The sequence below is a fragment of the Gymnoscopelus braueri genome, assembly GCF_963280865.1.
Source record: "Gymnoscopelus braueri genome assembly, chromosome: 5".
Lineage (NCBI taxonomy): Eukaryota > Metazoa > Chordata > Actinopteri > Myctophiformes > Myctophidae > Gymnoscopelus > Gymnoscopelus braueri.
Window position 1 is genome coordinate 58051482 of NC_137606.1, and position 23700 is coordinate 58075181.

The 23700-nt window shown below is 40.2% G+C and overlaps 1 protein-coding gene across 3 annotated transcripts in view; it reads right to left on the reverse strand.

Moving 5' to 3' along the window:
• LOC308086050 (unconventional myosin-Ic-like) overlaps nt 1-23700 on the reverse strand; it is a 118351-nt gene that overhangs the window by 14173 nt on the left and 80478 nt on the right. For all 3 annotated transcript variants that reach the window (XM_080429381.1, XM_080429380.1, XM_080429382.1), the window contains 13 exons: nt 22531-22650; nt 19284-19357; nt 18824-18929; nt 16613-16693; nt 14998-15089; nt 14421-14515; nt 13678-13724; nt 10451-10531; nt 7748-7853; nt 5046-5163; nt 2472-2585; nt 2142-2218; nt 1528-1596 (listed from right to left, as the gene is read on the reverse strand). In XM_080429381.1, coding sequence (XP_080285507.1) covers nt 1528-1596; nt 2142-2218; nt 2472-2585; nt 5046-5163; nt 7748-7853; nt 10451-10531; nt 13678-13724; nt 14421-14515; nt 14998-15089; nt 16613-16693; nt 18824-18929; nt 19284-19357; nt 22531-22650 — 1180 coding nt within the window. The remainder of the gene's footprint in view (nt 1-1527; nt 1597-2141; nt 2219-2471; nt 2586-5045; nt 5164-7747; nt 7854-10450; nt 10532-13677; nt 13725-14420; nt 14516-14997; nt 15090-16612; nt 16694-18823; nt 18930-19283; nt 19358-22530; nt 22651-23700) is intronic.

Genomic DNA, 23700 nt, shown 5'->3' on the forward strand with positions numbered 1-23700 from the left:
CAAAGTGAGTGGGAGAGAGGTGGGTCATGGGCCCCAGTCCGAGAAGTAGTCGAATCAGTTTGTTTTGGGAGGTTTGAAGCTTAGTCTTCAGTGACACTGAGGTGTTGGAGTACCAAGAGGAGCTAGCATAGTCAAAAAGGGGCTGAATCAGGGCCCCTGAGAGGGTCCTGAGGGCCTGAGGGTTGACAAAAGAGGAAACTCTGCCCATAAATCTGGTTCTCTGGTTTACTCTTTTGACCACCTTTGTTGCCATGCTTTCACCGGTCAGGTATTTGTCAAGAATACATCCCAAATAGGTAATCTCTATCTCTATCGCGTCAAATAAGAACTGTGTTCCAAAAATAAACTAATGACCCCGGCGGTTTGACTCTTATGGATATGAAGCATCAACTGACGGTGAGAAAACGATAATGTTACTTCTGACGAATTAGTTACATTTTCGCCAGAAACAGACTGTATCAAATTATAAGTGACTGACTATCATAAACGATACAGAACCTCCTCTCTGACAATCTCACAGAGACAGTTTGTTTATTTTTGGACCAAAATTCTTATATGAGACGATTCTAAGATGACCCAATGTTATTCTCCATAGAGACATGACTTTATGAACCAGGGGATGAACGAGTGACGTCAGGACTTCTGTACTCTATACCACTCTGTACAAATACCACAATACACTATGGACATGACTAGGCCTGTCACAATAATTACATCATCATCTAATCGCAATTATTTTATATAATCGCAATTATTTTTGAATTTTCGTCATAATCAATTCCATGTTAACTCTATAACTGCCAAAGACGTTTATAAACGTCTTTGAGAAATTAGCTGTTGCCTGCCAAAGACGTTTAAAAACGTCCTGGAAAAAAAAAATAATAATAACTTTTTTTCAAAAAAAAAAAAAGTCTAAAAAGATTTTCTAATTATTTAGTATTGACACCTTTTCGATATTCCAAACGAATAAGGAGATAACAATTTCCAAAGATTTGCTGCTCCATCCACTTCAATGTTAAAATTGAAACGGACAAACAATTCACAATGTTTTTTGGTTTGAAACTACTGGTTTTGAGCTATTTTCAAACATCAAACAACACATGACAACAAGGTCAAATTGACCTCGTTGACATTTGTGAAACCACACCTGAATCTCATCTGTGATTAGAAATTTTCTGGGGATCAATCATACTTGAGAAAAATATTTTGTGGCTATGCGAAAAGGTACCAAAATCGGTCAAAACCCTGGAAGAGGCTACAGACTGTTCTGAAAAAACTCTGGCAGGGTAAGAGTTAAAAAATGTCATATATTTAAAAAAAAATAGTGGAAATAGCAGATCTACAAGCTATAGATCTGCTATTTCTATTGCCATTATAAAATGGCAATATAACTTTTCTTACAAGAGTTTATGGTAATAACAAGGAGGAGGAGGAAGAAGAAGAAAAAGAAGAAAAAGGAGGAGGAGGAGGAGGAGGAAGAAAGAAGAAGAAGAAGAAGAAACAACAGGACGATAGAACTTTTCTTACCAGAGTTTCTGAGTTTCTGGTATTTAGATTTCTGGCTGTGTCCTCTCCATCCTGCCTGTAACTTAGTGGCTAAGAGACACAGAAACACAGTTAGTTAACCTAACTATAACCTAGTTAACCTAACTATAACCTAGTTAACCTAACTATATCCTAGTTAACCTAACTATAACCTAGTAGTTAACCTAACTATAACCTAGTTAACCTAACTATAACCTAGTAGTTAACCTAACTATAACCTAGTTAACCTAACTATAACCTAGTTAACCTAACTATAACCTAGTTAACCTAACTATAACCTAGTTAACCTAACTATCTAGTTAACCTAACTATAACCTAGTTAACCTAACTATAACCTAGTAGTTAACCTAACTATAACCTAGTTAACCTAACTATAACCTAGTAGTTAACCTAACTATAACCTAGTTAACCTAACTATAACCTAGTTAACCTAACTATAACCTAGTTAACCTAACTATAACCTAGTTAACCTAACTATAACCTACAACATAATCCACATAAGGAAACTGTCCATGTCATTGAAACGATATAAACTATAGATGCCAGGTGAACAAATGTTAATTCATAATAATAATAATAATAATATTAATAATCACCCAGGCTGTGTTTTCTAGTCTCCAGAGCGTCCTCTGTGGCAAACAACGTCTTTGGGAAACGGATGAAGATTTTAGATCTGAGAAAAGAAACATGCAATATTATACAATTATAAGTCTGTGTGTGTGTGTGTGGGGTGTGTGTGTGTTTGTGGTGTGTGTGGTGTGAGTGTGGTGTGATGTGAGTGTGTGGTGTGATGTGAGTGTGGTGTGGTGTGGTGTGGTGTGGTGTGGTGTGTGTGTGTGTGTGTGTGTGTGTGTGTGTGTGTGTGTGTGTGTGTGTGTGTGTGTGTGTGTGTGTGTGTATGGTGTGTGTGTGTGTGTGTTGCTGACCTGCCCAGTTTGTATTCTTCAGGCTTGTATCCCAGGTGTTTGACCAAAGTGGACACGCCCTCCACCAGCTTACCCTCCCACTTAGGCCAGGTGTCTGGACACAGTGATTTATACCTAGAGTACAAATACTTTATTAATTTATCACATTATTACATCTGGACACAGTGATTTATACCTAGAGTACAAATACTTTTTTTTACACACACACACACACACACACACACACACACACACACACACACACACACACACACACACACACACACACACACACACACACACACACACACACACACACACACACACACACACACACACACACACACACACACACACACACACAGTCGTGGATAGTAACCCATATAAATAACTATTCTCCCCCTATCGGTTTACAACTCGGATGGCGCTGAGTCGACTAGCAGACCTTCGGCCGGTCGTCGCGGGCACTCACGCCTCCTCGGCCTCAAGCTCTGCTGAGTCGGCGCGCCTCCGTCATGGACAATAACTATCATCACCGTCTCGTGAGTTAAAAACACAGCGTTACTCTGCTCAGTGTGGCTAACCGCTTCATTATCCAACCTGTCATTATGAAGTAACCGCTTCATTATCCAACCTGTCATTATGAAGTAACCGCTTCATTATCCAACCTGTCATTATGAAGTAACCGCTTCATTATCCAACCTGTCATTATGAAGTAACCGCTTCATTATCAAACCTGTCATTATGAAGTAACCGCTTCATTATCCAACCTGTCATTATGAAGTAACCGCTTCATTATCCAACCTGTCATTATGAAGTAACCGCTTCATTATCCAACCTGTCATTATGAAGTAACCGCTTCATTATCCAACCTGTCATTATGAAGTAACCGCTTCATTATCCAACCTGTCATTATGAAGTAACCGCTTCATTATCCAACCTGTCATTATGAAGTAACCGCTTCATCATCCAACCTGTCATTATGAAGTAACCGCTTCATTATCCAACCTGTCATTATGAAGTAACCGCTTCATTATCCAACCTGTCATTATGAAGTAACCGCTTCATTATCCAACCTGTCATTATGAAGTAACCGCTTCATTATCCAACCTGTCATTATGAAGTAACCGCTTCATTATCAAACCTGTCATTATGAAGTAACCGCTTCATTATCCAACCTGTCATTATGAAGTAACCGCTTCATTATCCAACCTGTCATTATGAAGTAACCGCTTCATCATCCAACCTGTCATTATGAAGTAACCGCTTCATCATCCAACCTGTCATTATGAAGTAACCGCTTCATTATCCAACCTGTCATTATGAAGTAACCGCTTCATCATCCAACCTGTCATTATGAAGTAACCGCTTCATCATCCAACCTGTCATTATGAAGTAACCGCTTCATCATCCAACCTGTCATTATGAAGTAACCGCTTCATTATCCAACCTGTCATTATGAAGTAACCGCTTCATTATCCAACCTGTCATTATGAAGTAACCGCTTCATCATCCAACCTGTCATTATGAAGTAACCGCTTCATTATCCAACCTGTCATTATGAAGTAACCGCTTCATCATCCAACCTGTCATTATGAAGTAACCGCTTCATTATCCAACCTGTCATTATGAAGTAACCGCTTCATTATCCAACCTGTCATTATGAAGTAACCGCTTCATTATCCAACCTGTCATTATGAAGTAACCGCTTCATCATCCAACCTGTCATTATGAAGTAACCGCTTCATTATCCAACCTGTCATTATGAAGTAACCGCTTCATTATCCAACCTGTCATTATGAAGTAACCGCTTCATTATCCAACCTGTCATTATGAAGTAACCGCTTCATTATCCAACCTGTCATTATGAAGTAACCGCTTCATCATCCAACCTGTCATTATGAAGTAACCGCTTCATTATCCAACCTGTCATTATGAAGTAACCGCTTCATTATCCAACCTGTCATTATGAAGTAACCGCTTCATTATCCAACCTGTCATTATGAAGTAACCGCTTCATTATCCAACCTGTCATTATGAAGTAACCGCTTCATTATCCAACCTGTCATTATGAAGTAACCGCTTCATTATCCAACCTGTCATTATGAAGTAACCGCTTCATTATCCAACCTGTCATTATGAAGTAACCGCTTCATTATCCAACCTGTCATACAATATTTCTCTCATATTATCCATTTTATTTTCAGCACTACTCAGCGTTCGCCTCGCGCCGAAGCCCCGCCTCGCGCCTAAAAACGAGCATACCTGTCCAATGTCCCAACGAATGCCAATCTCCCTGCGACACATATATATATATGTACAGTAGGGATGCAGGTAGCCTCCTGTAGGCGAAGCCGGCCCTCCTGACCCTCAGGTTATAAGTATGTATCTATATACAGTAGGTAGGTAGGTCTATAGATAGGTTACCTCTGTAGGAACATCTCATAGCGCCTCCTATAGGTATATATATATATATATATATATATATATATATATATATATATATATATATATATATATATATATATATATATATATATATATATACAGTATGTATCTATATACAGTAGGTAGGTAGGTCTATAGATAGGTTACCTCTGTAGGAACATCTCATAGCGCCTCCTATAGGCAAAGCCGGCCCTCCTGACCCTCAGGTTCTCCATCAGACCCAGGTACTTCACCTGGTGACGGATCAGCACCTCATCAAAGCGGCCTGCAGGGGGAGACATACAAAGCAAAGACTGTTGAGGGTTCAAGTGTCTGAACATAACAGGAACATAATATGATCTCTCTCTCTCTCTCTCTCTCTCTCTCTCTCTCTCTCTCTCTCTCTCTCTCTCTCTCAGCTAAGGGGTCCCTGCTTCATCTCTCTGTCAGCTAAGGGGTCCCTGCTTCATCTCTCTCTCACCTAGGGGGTCCCTGCTTCATCTCTCTCTCACCTAGGGGGTCCCTGCTTCATCTCTCTCTCACCTAGGGGGTCCCTGCTTCATCTCTCTCTCAGCTAAGGGGTCCCTGCTTCATCTCTCTGTCAGCTAAGGGGTCCCTGCTTCATCTCTCTCTCACCTAGGGGGTCCCTGCTTCATCTCTCTGTCAGCTAAGGGGTCCCTGCTTCATCTCTCTCTCACCTAGGGGGTCCCTGCTTCATCTCTCTCTCAGCTAAGGGGTCCCTGCTTCATCTCTCTCTCAGCTAAGGGGTCCCTGCTTCATCTCTCTCTCAGCTAAGGGGTCCCTGCTTCATCTCTCTCTCAGCTAAGGGGTCCCTGCTTCATCTCTCTCTCAGCTAAGGGGTCCCTGCTTCATCTCTCTCTCACCTAGGGGGTCCCGTTGAAGAGCCCTGGTCTAAACACTGAACCTGGCCTCAGTCTAAATAACATGTTATCTACATTACATTTTATCCTTTGCATATAAGACCTCATGGTGGCCAAGGCTCTCCCTGCTAAGGGCTGTATTATGTAAATTGAGCAAAGCAAACATTTAGGAGAACAAACCAAACTAAGCGTTAAGCGTCACAAAGTGGAAAACAGCCGTTGGCTGTAGGAGTGAGTGAGTGAGTGAGTGAGTGATGAATGAACACAGACTGTATTGAACACAGAGACAAAAGACTGAGTGTTCTACGGGCGCTAACAAACAACAGCTCAATATGCTAACAGTTACAGCTAGCCGCACACAGCTGCTATTGATGGACACACTGTGGCTTTTATTATTAACTAATGTTAATTAAGATACCAATTAACTCATGTTAATTAAGATACCAATTAACTCATGTTAATTAAGTGAAACAATACCCGATACCAGCAAATCACACTATTAATCTGATTGTATACCATGCTATGTAATACCATGCTATGTAGACTATATTAAAATATAATTAATCTTATTTTATACCATGATATGCAGACTATATTAAAATAGAATTAATCCTATTTTATACCATGATATGTAGACTATATTAAAATATAATGAATCAGATTTGATAACATGCTATTGTAGACTAAAATAAAATAATGAATCAGATTTTAAAAGCCAAACTGTGGCCACACTTGCAGAAACAGCAAACATGCAGAAAGATCTAATAATACAGCTCTAAATGCATCAACTGAACATGAATAGAAATGGGTTGAATTTGCATCATTGGTCCAATTGGTCCAATATGCACCCGAGCAATAGATCATTTGACTTTTTTTTGCTTTGTGTTGACAAATGTTGGGCACATGAATATTTTATTAGAAGTTTGGAACTATTGTAATGGGATTTAGCATGAAGAATAAGGCATTCTAATAACATATAAACAAGCTTTGGTTCTGTGTAAGTCTGCATCTGAGCAGACGTGAGAAAGAGCGGGAAAACGGGGCAAAAGATTGAACCAGAAACTAGAAAACTGTGTCGTCATGTGACCTTAAATCTAGTAAAACATCCATCATTTACACCTGGCTGTGAAGATGGGAAGCACATGGAGAGACAAAAAAACTAAAATCTGTCCAAGTACAATGACTGTTATATCAAAGCAAACGTACCCACGTCTATTGGATGGATAAAACCATGTGAATACTTTATTATTCTAGCCAGTTTAGTCTAAAATGGTGTCCGTTGGACCAAATGAACCAAATTAACCAAATTAACCAAATGCCCCGGGGTAAAATGAGCCAATTATTGTAATATTAATCACTATTCATATTTTGTATTATTTCTTTGCAACAAAAAGTATGCTGAATGACCTTCCGCCATGCTTTCACTGTATTGTCCGATTCACCGCCTTTTTGCGGTTATTTTAATGTTGTTTTATGCTTCTGCTTTTCTTTGTTTCTTTATTGTTAAATGAGTTGTGACATCGTAATGTGATTCAAATGTTTGTTATCAGGGCGTCCTTGAAAAAGAGAGCTTTGCTCTCAATGGGGTTTCCCTGAATAAATAAAGGAAAAAGAAAGAAAGAAAGATGAAGATCTACTGTAATCTGTACATTGAAACTAAACACACTATAGGATGCCAGATCTACAAATGACCCCGGCATCTGTCTACATAACATGATATCTACATTAACATTTTAACCTTTGTGTAAGACTGCAAGGTCATCAAGGCTAGGTCTAGTGCTACAGGCTGAGCAGTAATCTGAAGAGGTGAGTCTTCAGACTACTGCAGAAGATTGGGAGTGAGTCTGTGGTTCTAACTGCAATGGGGAGTTTGTTCCACAGTTTGGGAGCCAGGAGGGATTAAGGTTAGGATTAGGGTTAGTTAGGGTTAGGATTAGGGTTAGTTAGGGTTAGTTAGGGTTAGGATTAGGGTTAGTTTAGGGTTCTTACCTGCTTGTTTGCTGTCATTGGGTTTGATACAGCGGACGTAGGACGGCTCCTTAGACATCAGGATCTCCATGAGTTTCGCCAGACTGGCTTTGAACTGTGTGGCTGCCTGGAGAGGCAGACACAAACACTAATATTAATAATAAATAACTATAAACTAGTTATAAATACACTAACTAACTGTCTGGAGAGGCAGGCACAACCACTAATATTAATAATAAATAACTATAAACTAATTATAAATACACTAACTAACTGTCTGGATGGCAGACACAACCACTAATATTAATATTAAATAAATATAAACTATAAAATAAATAATCAAGGGATGAAATGCTGGGTAAAAAAAATCAGAGTCAAAATCAGAATGAGGTTGTAAACAAGAGAGAGAGAGAGTCTGACTGAACAACACTGGTCCCACTGACCCAGCCTCTGTGTGTGTGTGTGTGTGTGTGTGTGTGTGTGTGTGTGTGTGTGTGTGTGTGTGTGTGTGTGTGTGTGTGTGTGTGTGTGTGTGTGTGTGTGTGTGTGTGTGTGCGTGCGTGCGTGCGTGCGTGCGTGCGTGTGTGTGTGCGTGTGTGCGTGTGTGCGTCCAACCGTGTGTGCGTCCGTGTGCGTGTGTGTGTGTGAAGGGCAGATATTTGTCAGGACATTCTCCAGCCTGTGGGACGATGGAGAGAATCCCCGTCAGTCTGACCACCGGACGGACAGGGAGACACAGTGAGAACACACGTCTGGATGGAAACACAGTACAGTACACAATGGCCCTCATTTATCAATGGAGTGTAAAAACAGCTTATATTTGACCTTACGCCAAAGTCCAAGTGACATTTATCAAGCCTATCCTATACAGCCAATCCTATAGCGTCCATTTGGTCTGAGCGTTGATAAATGTGACGTCATTTAAATAACACGCCCCTAACTATTCTCCAAACGCCCCGACTTTATGACATGAAGAACCAGAATACCACCAATACAAAGTATGGAGAAGAGTTTCCCCACTTTACTGCCTGTCAAGTCACACACACACACACACACACACACACACACACACACACCCACACAGTCTGACACGCATCTGGACCAAGGGGCCAGCCTGACATATTTACAATGAGGCCAATACGGAAGAGAGACAGTTCATATGAATGGCCTGTAGGTGGCTGCAGGTGTCAGAAAGAATAGTCTCTCAATGTAAGCGGATGGGTTTTTGACGAACTTTAGACTAGATTTTCTTACCTTAACTCATTCCCTGCCTAGAACGACTAAAACGACTTTTCTTTTTCTATTTTTTGTATTTTTTTATTTGACCCAAAGACCAAGGAGATATGATTTTTCGAAGATCTAGACTCCCATCCACTTCCTTGTTAACTTAAAACTTAAAATGTTTGTATCTCGGCTCCCTTCGTCCATTTCTTTTTACGGTCTATGATCTGGACACATGTATCCACTCCAACATGTATATCTAACACACTAATAAATAATCCATGTGAAAATATAACATTTTATAAAGGCACACATTGAATGCCAATCGCGTAGATCTACGCGAACCGCCGATTCGCGTAGATTTTTCCCCAGGGGCACTTTCGGAATTTTTTGATCCATTTCCGGTTCCGGTTTGAAGACCGGAAACAGAATTATTCGGGTTCCGTTTTTTTCGATCGTATCCGCTTCCTGTCTGGGATCCTGTCTAAAACTCGATTTTCTCGGTTGTTGTTTTTCTCCTCGCTGATCACTGTTTAGCGTTCACCGCTGTATCTTCAAGATGGCGGCTCGGATTTGGAAAAGGTTTTCGCTGGCCTTTTCACACAGATCCGCTGTGTGTTTAGAACCAAATGAACGCGCACTTTTAACTTATTTAGCGAGGTCTGTGGCGACATGAAAAAAACTAAAAAACAACAATAAAACGCTGGCACTGGTGAGTACATTATGATATTAACCTCTGGCATGGAATGTGTTAAAACAAACTGCTTTAACAGTCATTCAGATAAAATTGCAGATCTGGCTGCATTGGCTATTTGAAAATAGCAGATCTACAAGCTCACAACACGAGTTGTGAGCTTGTTTATCTGCTGTTTTCAAAATATACGAGCGCTTATGCGCTTAGCTCCGCTGTTATCTTTTCATGGACAGTGAGGTCTCCAAACGTACAGTAGAGTGTCCTATATGGAGTTATGTACAACCTGGGTTGAGGATATAAACCAGACGCTCCAAACCTTTGACCAGCGCAGGTTATTCTTCATGCTGTGGATTTATTTGGACCACCGCGGAAGATCAGACATTTAACCTTCCCAACAACAAGCCTTCATCCATTAATGTTTATCCATTCATTCATCAGTCACTCCATAAACGTTCACATTATGAGTAGCTCTCCAGGATATCTCTCATTAACGTGGCGACACGGGACTGACTGCAGCCCGCCCGAGTCTCACGGGGAATACATGATGCTTTATTTTAGTGTAACTGTAGCTCGGTAAGGGTTAAATAAATTAATATACAAACGTGTTCCATTCATGGCGATGTGATTGGTGTCATAATCTGTCATTCATGTATAGACTACTAGCCTACTGGACAAAGATACGTTACGGAATACATGAAAGACACATTTGGGCTTGAGTGTGTGTCTGTGTGTGTGTCTCCGTCCGTCCGTGTGTGTGTGTGTGTGTGTGTGTGTCTCCGTCCGTCCGTCAGTCCGTGTGTGTCTCTCACGGTTTCAGGGCGTTTCCGATCTGTAAGCTCCTCCTTCTCAAAGCACTGGTTCAGGATCTTGTTCTCTGACATACACATCACCTACATGCACACGCGCACACACACACACACACACACACACACACACACACACACACACACACACACACACACACACACACACACACACACACACACACACACACACACACACACACACACACACACACACACACACACACACACACACACACACACACACACACACACACACACACACACACACAATAAGGATAGGCAATGCTTGTATATTATTGTTAGTCTTTAAATGTTTTGATGAATTGAATACACACACGGGACCTTATAATGGAAACAAGCCACAGTGCTTTCTTGTGTTTTAATCCTTTTAGCATCCTTTGTATGGAACTGTACCTCTGTGTGTTTAGACAGACTGTACCTCTGTGTGTTTAGGCAAACTGTATCTCTGTGTGTTTAGACAAACTGTATCTCTGTGTGTTTAGACAAACTGTACCTCTGTGTGTTTAGACAAACTGTACCTCTGTGTGTTTAGACAAACTGTATCTCTGTGTGTTTAGACAAACTGTACCTCTGTGTGTTTAGACACACTGTATCTCTGTGTGTTTAGACAAACTGTACCTCTGTGTGTTTAGACAAACTGTATCTCTGTGTGTTTAGACAGACTGTACCTCTGTGTGTTTAGACAAACTGTACCTCTGTGTGTTTAGACAAACTGTATCTCTGTGTGTTTAGACAAACTGTATCTCTGTGTGTTTAGACAAACTGTACCTCTGTGTGTTTAGACAAACTGTTCCTCTGTGTGTTTAGACAAACTGTATCTCTGTGTGTTTAGACAAACTGTATCTCTGTGTGTTTAGACAAACTGTATCTCTGTGTGTTTAGACAAACTGTATCTCTGTGTGTTTAGACAAACTGTATCTCTGTGTGTTTAGACAAACTGTACCTCTGTGTGTTTAGACAAACTGTATCTCTGTGTGTTTAGACAAACTGTACCTCTGTGTGTTTAGACAAACTGTATCTCTGTGTGTTTAGACAAACTGTACCTCTGTGTGTTTAGACAAACTGTACCTCTGTGTGTTTAGACAAACTGTACCTCTGTGTGTTTAGACAAACTGTATCTCTGTGTGTTTAGACAAACTGTACCTCTGTGTGTTTAGACAAACTGTACCTCTGTGTGTTTAGACAAACTGTACCTCTGTGTGTTTAGACAAACTGTATCTCTGTGTGTTTAGACAAACTGTATCTCTGTGTGTTTAGACAAACTGTATCTCTGTGTGTTTAGACAAACTGTATCTCTGTGTGTTTAGACAAACTGTATCTCTGTGTGTTTAGACAAACTGTACCTCTGTGTGTTTAGACAAACTGTACCTCTGTGTGTTTAGACAAACTGTATCTCTGTGTGTTTAGACAAACTGTATCTCTGTGTGTTTAGACAAACTGTATCTCTGTGTGTTTAGACAAACTGTATCTCTGTGTGTTTAGACAAACTGTACCTCTGTGTGTTTAGACAAACTGTACCTCTGTGTGTTTAGACAAACTGTATCTCTGTGTGTTTAGACAAACTGTACCTCTGTGTGTTTAGACAAACTGTACCTCTGTGTGTTTAGACAAACTGTATCTCTGTGTGTTTAGACACACTGTATCTCTGTGTGTTTAGACAAACTGTACCTCTGTGTGTTTAGACAAACTGTACCTCTGTGTGTTTAGACAAACTGTATCTCTGTGTGTTTAGACAAACTGTATCTCTGTGTGTTTAGACAAACTGTATCTCTGTGTGTTTAGACAAACTGTATCTCTGTGTGTTTAGACAAACTGTATCTCTGTGTGTTTAGACAAACTGTATCTCTGTGTGTTTAGACAAACTGTATCTCTGTGTGTTTAGACAAACTGTATCTCTGTGTGTTTAGACAAACTGTACCTCTGTGTGTTTAGACAAACTGTATCTCTGTGTGTTTAGACACACTGTATCTCTGTGTGTTTAGACAAACTGTACCTCTGTGTGTTTAGACACACTGTATCTCTGTGTGTTTAGACAAACTGTATCTCTGTGTGTTTAGACAAACTGTATCTCTGTGTGTTTAGACAAACTGTACCTCTGTGTGTTTAGACACACTGTATCTCTGTGTGTTTAGACAAACTGTATCTCTGTGTGTTTAGACAAACTGTATCTCTGTGTGTTTAGACAAACTGTACCTCTGTGTGTTTAGACAAACTGTACCTCTGTGTGTTTAGACAAACTGTATCTCTGTGTGTTTAGACAAACTGTACCTCTGTGTGTTTAGACAAACTGTACCTCTGTGTGTTTAGACAAACTGTACCTCTGTGTGTTTAGACAAACTGTACCTCTGTGTGTTTAGACAAACTGTATCTCTGTGTGTTTAGACAAACTGTATCTCTGTGTGTTTAGACAAACTGTATCTCTGTGTGTTTAGACAAACTGTATCTCTGTGTGTTTAGACAAACTGTACCTCTGTGTGTTTAGACAAACTGTACCTCTGTGTGTTTAGACAAACTGTATCTCTGTGTGTTTAGACAAACTGTATCTCTGTGTGTTTAGACAAACTGTACCTCTCTGTGTGTTTAGACAAACTGTACCTCTCTGTGTGTTTAGACAAACTGTACCTCTGTGTGTTTAGACAAACTGTACCTCTGTGTGTTTAGACAAACTGTACCTCTGTGTGTTTAGACAAACTGTACCTCTGTGTGTTTAGACAAACTGTATCTCTGTGTGTTTAGACAAACTGTACCTCTGTGTGTTTAGACAAACTGTTAAGTATTCAATCAATCAATTAATCAATCATAATAAATCAAGCTTCTAAAGGAGGTGAAAGGAAGCAGTGATTAGTGACTGTAATAGATATAAAGGTGTGTTTAGTTTGTACATGGATGCATAATATATCATTTATTGGTTTGTCCACCAGAGAGTAAATATGCTTACATAACATTTATAGAATCTTACTGGAGTTATGTGAAGACACAAATCTTCAGTCGTTTGTGTTGATTAGTTTTGTTGTAACTATGTTATGGTAGTAATTTGATTGTGAATGTTTGGACCCCAGGAAGAGTAGCCTTCACTGTGGTGAGGACCGATAGGGATCCATAATGAACAATCGTCTCGACTCCTACAAGTTATTTATTTATATCATAATGATGTATTTATCATAATTAGTTATCATTAATTAATGATAATAATTAGTTTAAAGTCTCACCTCCTTCAGGTTCCGGAAGAGAAGGTCATTGTTCTTGTCCAAAAATCCTGAGATGGAGAGAAAGAATATAATAATAATAATTATTATTATCACCATCATTATTACTAGTAGTAGTGTGCCAGCCAAAAAAAAAAAGTTCTCAGGAGATGAGATACAGCCTTTTCCAGTAATAAGTTAAACAAGAAGTGAATGGAGCAGCAAATCTTCAAATGATGATATCTTGGGTTCTGAACGTTTTTTTCCAAAAGCGATGTGACGCGTTGTGAGCTTGTAGATCTGCTATTTTCAAATATTTTGCCAGCCAAAAATACATAGTAAAAAAAGAAGTGCTCAGGAGCCGAGATACAGCCCTTTTTCAGTAATAAGTTAAACAAGAAGTGAATGGAGGAGCAAATCTTCAAATGATGATATCTTGGGTTCTGAACGTTTAAAAAAAAAACAAAAAAAACAGCACCATTGCGGTAAAACACGTGAAACAAGTCAATGGCACTCAGTGAGTTAAAGAAGTAGTTCACCCAAAACATTACTTATTTTCTATCAATTACATAACCCATGAAGCCTTGAATTCATGGAGATTTATTTGTTGTTGTCGCATTCTAAGACAATAATTTGATGACCAACAAATTATTGTTGTAGGAATGCGACAAAAAATACAAAAAAGACACACATTTACACAGACACACATTAACGCGCAACAGCCACCTCTCTCAGCATAGGGACACACGTTATCACGTAACACCCACCGTTAACATTGTAGTTGACCTCTCCAGCGTAGTGCAGCAGTCTGAACTCGTCTCGACCCATCAGCTTACGAGTTTTACCATCCGCCAGTTTGTGACTGCAGAGAAACAACACACACACACACACACACACACACACAAACACACAGTTTGTGACCGCAGAGAAACACACCACAAAAATACGTCTACGTTTTTTTTTAGGTTTTCTTTTATTATAAATGTAAGAACGTTGTTTCATTGTGTTGGCTTGGTTCATTCATGGGATGCTGATCCTCCCTGGGTTATAGGGTTTATGATGTCCTCCCTGGGTTATAGGGTTTATGATGTTCTAACAGACCAGTACTTCCACAGGAACTATTCAACAAGCAACAGTTGTTTTTTCTTTTCTTTCAATCAAAATGTATTTTCAGAAAACTTAGGTTAGGGTTTAGAACAGGGGCGGACTGGCCATTTGGCCCACCGGGCATATGCCCGCTGGGCCGCTGGGCCGCTGGGCCAGTGGGCCGGTGGAAAAAAAAAATTGTGAATGAAAGGATATTGAACAGGAAGTGAACAGGAAGTGAACAGGAAGTGAACTAACGTGACGAGGTGGGCGTGGCCTCCAACCGTGTCCTCCAGTTTCTCCAGGAAGGTGATGTCACTGGCGTCTCCAGGGCGGAGACACTCCTCGTCCTATCAGAGAGAGAGAGAGAGAGAGAGAGGACGTTATATAAGACCTAAGACTAGGGCAGAGACACTCCTCGTCCTATCAGAGAGAGAGAGAGAGGACGTTATAGAAGACCTAAGACCAGGGCAGAGACACTCCTCATCCTATCAGAGAGAGAGAGAGAGAGAGAGAGAGAGGACATTATATAAGACCTAAGACCAGGGCAGAGACACTCCTCATCCTATCAGATAAGATACGAGACGTTACGATAAGATATAAGAGAGGACGTTATGAAGGTGATGTCACTAGGCGTGGTTAAAGTCTGTTTCTAACCAGGTGTAATGACAGTGTGTTATCAGTGAGCCAGGTGCACATTCATCCAGTGAACCCAGTTCACCTTTCAACCTGTAGACCAGCAGAGCCCAGTCATTCACGTACAGGAACAAATTAGAACATTCACAACTAATGATTTTTACTAGTCGACTCATTAGACCAAGTAGTAGTCGACTAGTCGAAATTTACATTAAAAAAAAAAAAAAAAATTAGGGGGGGCATTGTTTTAATGCCATCCTACTACTATATTACTATTATTATTATCCTCCTGCCCTTATTTTTATGGCGTTTTAAGGGAAGCGCTTCTGCCACAGCAGCACAGCACCACAGCAGCGTCTCCAAGGATCCCCATTGCCCAATGATAGGCTTTTATTGGGCATACTTTTGACCCCCTTTTGATAAAAAATAAAGTCAGGAGGATAATAATAATAGTAATAGTATTTTTTTTATTTAGTTTTTTCAACTATTTGACTAGTACCAACAGAGTCGACTAGTGGTTATTACTGGTCGACCAGTCAACTAGTTGGTGAAAGCCCTGGAACAAATTGCAGTCACAGTGATGTATGTCATTTACATATGGAACAGTAAAGGTCCTAGTATATGCTTCCTTGTGGAGGGGGGGGGGGTGTTCTCTCCCCTCCAGATAGGACTGCATCCAGCTCACTGATGATGTGCCATCAAAACCTATTGCTTTCAGCTTATCAATCAATATAGAGTGATTAACGGTGTCAAAAAGCCCTTTGGGGATTGGAATTCATACTTTTTTTTTTCTTTTTTCAGCAAGATACTTTTCAACCTGTTCATAAAGTATCTTTTCCATAACTTTTGAGATGGAACTAAGAATAGAAACAGGGCGGTAGTTGCTGGGGTCTAATTTGCTTCCTTTTTCATACAGAGGGGTGACTCTCGCTGGAGGAAGGAGATGTTTAAGCGATTTGCACTGATTTATTAAAGAAAAAACGCCCGACAGCAACAAGATATATATCTCGAGATAGAGATATATAGAGATAGAGATAGAGATAGAGATAGAGAGAGAGAGAGAGAGAGAGAGAGAGAGAGAGAGAGATAGAGAGATAGAGAGATAGAGAGATAGAGAGATAGAGAGATAGAGAGAGAGATATAGAGAGAGAGATAGAGATAGAGAGATAGAGATATTCTCACCAGGATCGATAATAACATGCATATCATATATAATAATATAATTATAATTTCTCACCAGGATAGAGATGATGCCTTTGAACTTCTCCTCCACCAGGTCACAGATGATCTTGTTGTTGAAGTACTGCACTGGTTCCCACTGGAAACAATCATAATAATAATATTATTATTAATAATAATAATATTAATAAGTAGGCCTACTGCACTGGTTCCCACTGGAAACAATCATAATAATAATAATAATATTATTAATAATAATAATATGAATAAGTACTGCACTGGTTCCCACTGGAAACAATCATAATAAAAATATGTATTTCTGGTAGGAGACTCAAAGAGTCTACTTTGTGTCTCCTACCAGATACATTAGCATCTTTCCAAATCTTTGTCTCAGGAATGTGACAAAAAAATTAATAAATCCATGAATTCTAGTCTTCATGGGGTTTGTAATCGATAGAAAAAAAGTACTTTTTTTTGGTGAACTGGCCCTTTAACATTTGCATAAGACTGCAAGGTCATCAAGGCTAGAGCAACGCTATTCTTCTTCTTCTGACATATTATTATAATCATATTTCATTTAATCATGTTACAGTATGTACAGAATGACAAGCATGCTGGCATTCTGCTCCCACACTCTCTCTCTCACACACACTCTCTCTCTCTCACACACTCTCTCTCTCTCACACACACACACTCTCTCACACACACACACACACTCTCTCACACACACTCTCTCTCTCACACACACACACACACTCTCTCACACACACACACACTCTCTCACACACACTCTCTCTCTCTCACACACACACACTCTCTCACACACACACACACTCTCTCACACACACTCTCTCTCTCTCACACACACACACTCTCTCTCACACACACACACTCTCTCACACACACACACTCTCTCTCACACACACACACTCTCTCACACACACACAGCTGCTGATTTCCCAAGACAAGATTGTTGCAACAACAGCAGACATGGAGCGTGCACGTGCACACACACACACACACACACACACACACACACACACACACACACAGAGTGGTTTCCCAAGAAAAGAGTGTTTACAACAACACCACCAGACATGCCAACGCTAGAGGCAAGGAGTCACACACACACACACACACACACACACACACACACACACACACACACACACACACACACACAGAGTTGAATGGACTCTTTGACTAAACAGTGGTGAGTCTCTCTCTGTCTCTCTCTACTGGAAAGTAAATACTGTATTCTGTCTTGTAGAGGAGGGGGGGGGGTGATGGGGGGTGGTATGTGTGTGTGTGTGGGGGGGGGGTTCGCCACAGAGGAAAACAGGTAGGCCTTATGCCACCTTCTGGACAGCTGGGGGACTACAGTTATATGAAATGGGAAGAATAGCCTTCTGGAGCTTTTAGCAATTCATTATTCATTGACTAATTGGCCACGGTGGGACTGTACAGCAGTGTTGCCAGGTTTTACGAGAGAAACAAGCAACCAGGTATATATGAAAACAAGCCCAAAAGAGAGAGAGAGAGAGAGAGTGACATACACAGATACAGACAGACAGACAGACAGACAGACAGACAGACAGGTAGGGACAGACAGGTAGGGACAGACAGGTAGGGACAGACAGGTAGGGACAGACAGGTAGGGACAGACAGGTAGGGACAGACAGACAGACAGACAGCCAGACAGACAGACAGACAGACAGACAGACAGACAGGTAGGGACAGACAGACAGACAGACAGACAGACAGACAGACAGACAGACAGACAGACAGACAGACAGGTAGGGACAGACAGACAGACAGACAGGTAGGGACAGACAGACAGACAGACAGACAGACAGACAGACAGACAGACAGACAGACAGACAGACAGACAGACAGACAGACAGGTAGGGACAGACAGGTAGGGACAGACAGGTAGGGACAGACAGGTAGGGACAGACAGACAGACAGACAGCCAGACAGACAGCCAGACAGACAGACAGACAGCCAGACAGACAGACAGACAGCCAGACAGCCAGACAGACAGCCAGACAGACAGACAGACAGACAGACAGACAGACAGACAGACAGGCAGACAGCCAGACAGGCAGACAGACAGACAGGTAAAGACAGACAGCCAGACAGACAGACAGACAGCCAGACAGACAGACAGACAGCCAGACAGCCAGACAGACAGGCAGCCAGACAGGCAGACAGCCAGACAGGCAGACAGCCAGACAGCCAGACAGCCAGACAGACAGACAGGTCTCACCGTGATTCCTTCAGCCTCATACTCCTCTTGCTCAGACTTCAGGGTCAACTCTATGAAGAGCTGCTGTAGCTTCTCGTTACAGTAGTTTATACAGAACTGTTCAAAACTGAGACATTAACATGTTCATTAATTAATGCAGAAAGTGAAACACATTCATTCAAATCCATATTGACTTATTCAGCTCTTACAGGTTTATTCCTCTTACATATGACTTAATGCACACACACACACACACACACACACACACACACACACACACACACACACACACACACACACACACACACACACACACACACACACACACACACACACACACACACACACACACACACACACACACACACACACACACACACACACACAGTAAAGCAGGTGTAAAAGGTGAATATTAGTGTTACATAGTCTCTACCTGTTGTGTTATTAGATTAGATTATATATTATATTATATTATATTTACCTGTTGTGTTGGAAAACCTCAAATCCATAGATGTCCAGCAGGCCGATCACTGAGCAATTCTTATAGGAGTCATCCTGAATAAAAACCATAGAAGAAGACAAGAGAACAATTCTTATATCATCCTGAATAAAAACCATAGAAGAAGAAAACACAACTCCGTTCTGGCACCTTGAGACTGGTAGGTATAGAGGAGTAGTAGAAGAAGAGACAATTTGTACTTATTGTGACAAATTATATTGAGAATGTTTTTATTTTCTACTGCCTCTCATATCATGAGCTATACGTCAGAAAGTATTGAATAGGTGTAAAACCTAGATTTGATTTGTTTCAGTGACACAGAGAGACCTGTAAGGATTTTCTAACATAAGATATTCACACTTTGCAGAATATTTAGAGAAGAGAACATATATGTGATGTAGATTTATTTTATTATTTTTGGGTATTAATCCATCAAGACCAGGGACACATCTGTGTCATTTTTATGATTTCTTTGGGCTATTAAAAAAATAGCAGATCTACAAGCTCATAGCGCGGCACCAAGCTTATAGATCTGCTATTTTTTGAAAAAAAAAACGTGAAAATGTCTGTAAATCTTTGAATATTATATATATTTTTAAAGGGAAGATTTTTAACTCAAATCATTGCTTCTGGGGGGTCCCTGGAACAACATATTTTGAGATGGGGGTCCGCGGCCAAATACATATCATTTTGGGGGTCCTTGACATGAAAAAAAAGAACCACTTATTACAGCAACATAAGTTTTTTTCATGTCTGCTTATTATAAGCGACTTTGGGCTTGTTTTTCACGTCTTTCTATTATTATAATAATTCTATATATTGGTAATCATTTTCTACTCCACTACAGCTCAGAGACAAATATTGTACTTTTTACTCCACTACAAATATTTGAAAACTTTAGTTACTAGTTACTTTGCGGATATAAATATCTTTTCATACTTGTTTAGATTAGAGCTTCATGCATGTCCTTTTGCAAATGTATTAGTAATTATATTTAGTATTATATTTATGTAATTATTAGGTAAATATTTATATAGAAAGGTCTAACCAGGGACTGGGGTTGCACATTAGCCTCGGCTATTATAAACCCCATTCATGCCTCACTGTTTTCTCAGGGCACAACGACGCATGCAGTAACATTTTCATAGACCTGACTGCTCATTTCTCTCGCAAAATTTGGCAACCCACCTCACTGCAAAGCGGTGGAGAAGGACAGGATCTACAAGCATACAGCTTGTCACGCAGCAACTGTTTTATGCTTGAAGATCAGATATTGTGCGCAGGATTGAGCACATGTGTGAGGCATACCGATGTGTTCGCTACAGATCGCGCTGTTTTCTAATGCTGTGCCAACAGATCTGATCTACAAGCATAGGGCTCGTCTATGGACTGTTTTATGTTTGTAGATCAGACCAGTAAAGTAAAAGTACCTCAAAATTGTACTTAAGTAGTGCTTGAGTAAATGTACTTAGTTACTTTACACCACTGGTCAAAAGTAATCAACATACTAATAAACTATAAAAATGTGTCAAACATTTGGTCAAATTGTCAAATATTACCTGAGAAAGAGGCAAACATTTAGAAAATAGCAGATCTACAAGCTCTGAGCTTGTAGAAAACTTGTGTTTGCTACAAACTCTGTCAGTATAACTTGTTATAGATTTGTAGAATACATAGAGTCTTGTATTATAATAGTAAATATACATTCTGTACAAATCTATAAAAAGTTATACGGACATAAATTAAATTGAAGTGTTTGACTTGTAGTATCACTGCACAGCCACAAGGTGGGAGTGTGGGGCTAACAGAATGGCTGGGCAGCAACAGGCCTCACTTACATAGAGGTAAACATTATTATTATGATATATTCAATTATATCTCTGCTGTCGGGCAGAAACCTTGTCCAAAATATTAACTTGTTTTAGAACAGCGTTTCCTAACCGCTGTTCCGCGGCCCTTTAGAGATGCGTTGGTGTTCCTTTTAAAAATTCAAAAAATAATAATAAAATAAATTACCCCCACAAAAAAAAATCAACTGCCCCTAGCGGCCTAACGGTAAGGCTGACGGGTATGTCAGTGTTTGTATTGGATTAAGCTCAAAGAGAACTTATACCTAGGTGTCTAGTTTGTCGCCGTACGACCTCCCTATGACGTGTTATCAAAGAAAAAACGGGCGACAGCATGGCAACAAAGGTGGTCAAAAGAGTAAAGCAGAGAACCAGATTTATGGGCAGAGTTTCCTCTTTTGTCAACCCTCAGGCCCTCAGGACCCTCTCAGGGGCCCTGATTCAGCCCCTTTTTGACTATGCTAGCTCCTCTTGGTACTACAACACCTCAGTGTCACTGAAGACTAAAGCTTCAAACCTCCCAAAACAAACTGATTCAACTACTTCTCGGACTGGGGCCCATGACCCACCTCTCTCCCACTCACTTTGCCAGCCTAGGCTGGCTCAGGGTGGAAGACAGGGTTAAACAACTAAAAATGGGTCTGGTCTTCAAAATTGTAAATGCAGAATTGCCCGAAATGCCCCCTATACCCGCATATCTGTATAAATACCTCGAAAAGGTTATTGACACCCACAGCCACGAAACTAGAGGGAGCGTAAACAACAATCTGGTACCACCCACCCATAAAACAAACATGGGCAAATTCTCCTTCTACAGCACGGCCACCAAGGTATGGAATAGCAGTTCGCTGGGCTCATTTAAAACAGCCCTAAAAACTCATCTTTCTGGAGGCCATAAGAGAAGCTAGTACCAGTTTCCCTGTAGACAGACGACCCCCCTCCCCTTTTTTTGTATATATGTTTTATTTTTCATGCTTTTTTTTTGTACATAGTGGTTTTTCTTTTTCTCTGTATTTTTATGTAGATTTTTGAACTGTTTGGTTGCTGCTATATATGTCTATGAAATTAATTCAAGGACCCCAACGGAAACAAGTCCGCAAGGACTTTTTTGGTCGGACCTTTCAGACAAAAGTATTATAAATGTAACTGTGTTGTTTTACATTCTTTTGCCTAATAAAAATGTCAATCAATCAATCAGACAAGGGACAAAACTCAATAGAAAGTGGCCGTTTTCAAGATGTTTTGGTCATTATCTCTGGAAGAGAACGTTCAAGGAGAGAGTAAACAAAATATGAGTACTTTGTCCACCACTGTTACTAAGTGTGTGTGTGCGTGTGCGTGTGTGTGTGTGTGTGTGTGTGTGCGTGTGTGTGTGTACGTACCATATAAGCCAGTGAAGCATTGATCTTGTTGACCAGCCAGGTGAAGGTTCTCCCGTAAACAGCCTTAGACAGAGCATCTCTCGCTGAACACGCCTGCTCCAGGTTCAATGGACTCATCAGCTGTATAAATACATACATTAATACATAAATACATCAGCTGCATGTTTAACTTAACCATATTATAAGCCCTTGTTCTGTTTTTGTCCGAGGCAAATATTTACTTTATTAACCCATTAGGACATGAAGCCGGTTCTACAAAATGTCTTCTAAATCCCATCAGTTTTCTGAAAAAAACGTATGTTTCTATATCAGTGGTTTACAATATTTTTCATGTCAAGGACCCCCAACACTATATGTATTTGGCCGCCGACCCCCATCTCAAAATATGTTGTTCCAGGGACCCCCCAGAAGCAAAGATTTTAGTTACAAATGCTCGCTTTAAAACAATATATATTAAAAGATTTGCACACATTTTCACGATTTTTCAAAAATAGCAGATCTACAAGCTCATAGCGCGGCACTCTGTGCCGCGCTATGAGCTTGTAGATCTGCTATTTTTGAATAGTCAAAGTGTATAAAAAAAAGTTACACAGATGCGTTCCAGGTCTTAATGGGTTAATGGTCTGTAAAATAAACCCAGCATAAATACAGCAGCCATATTGTACAGAAACTGGGCCTCTTCCTTACTTTCCTTCACGTGTGTTACCAAGTTCAATTCAATTGAGCTTTATTGCCATCAGAAAACACACGTTTAGAATGCCAAAGCGAGTGTCAAAGTATAAAAAAAAGTTGAAAATGGGGAAAGACAGCACAGGTGTGGTTTGTGTACATTGATTTTTAGTCCCCCCCCCCCCCCCCCGCCAATACCCCTTATGTACAGTAGACCCTCGAGCCAAATTCAATCAGATGCTTTTTTTGAAGTCGACAAAACAGGAAAATATTTTACTTTTGTTTTTGTCTATTTGGTCGTCTATCAGAGTGTTGTTACCAATGAGCCATTATGTGACGAAAACTAAACAAAAACTAAATATAAACTAAATAAAAACTAAGCTATGATGAATAAAACTAAGACTAAATATATTGACAATTTCGTCAACATATAAAAACTAGAGTAAATGTCAGTGAGGGATCTAGTGGAGAAGAGATCCAGTAGAACTAAAAGACAAGTCA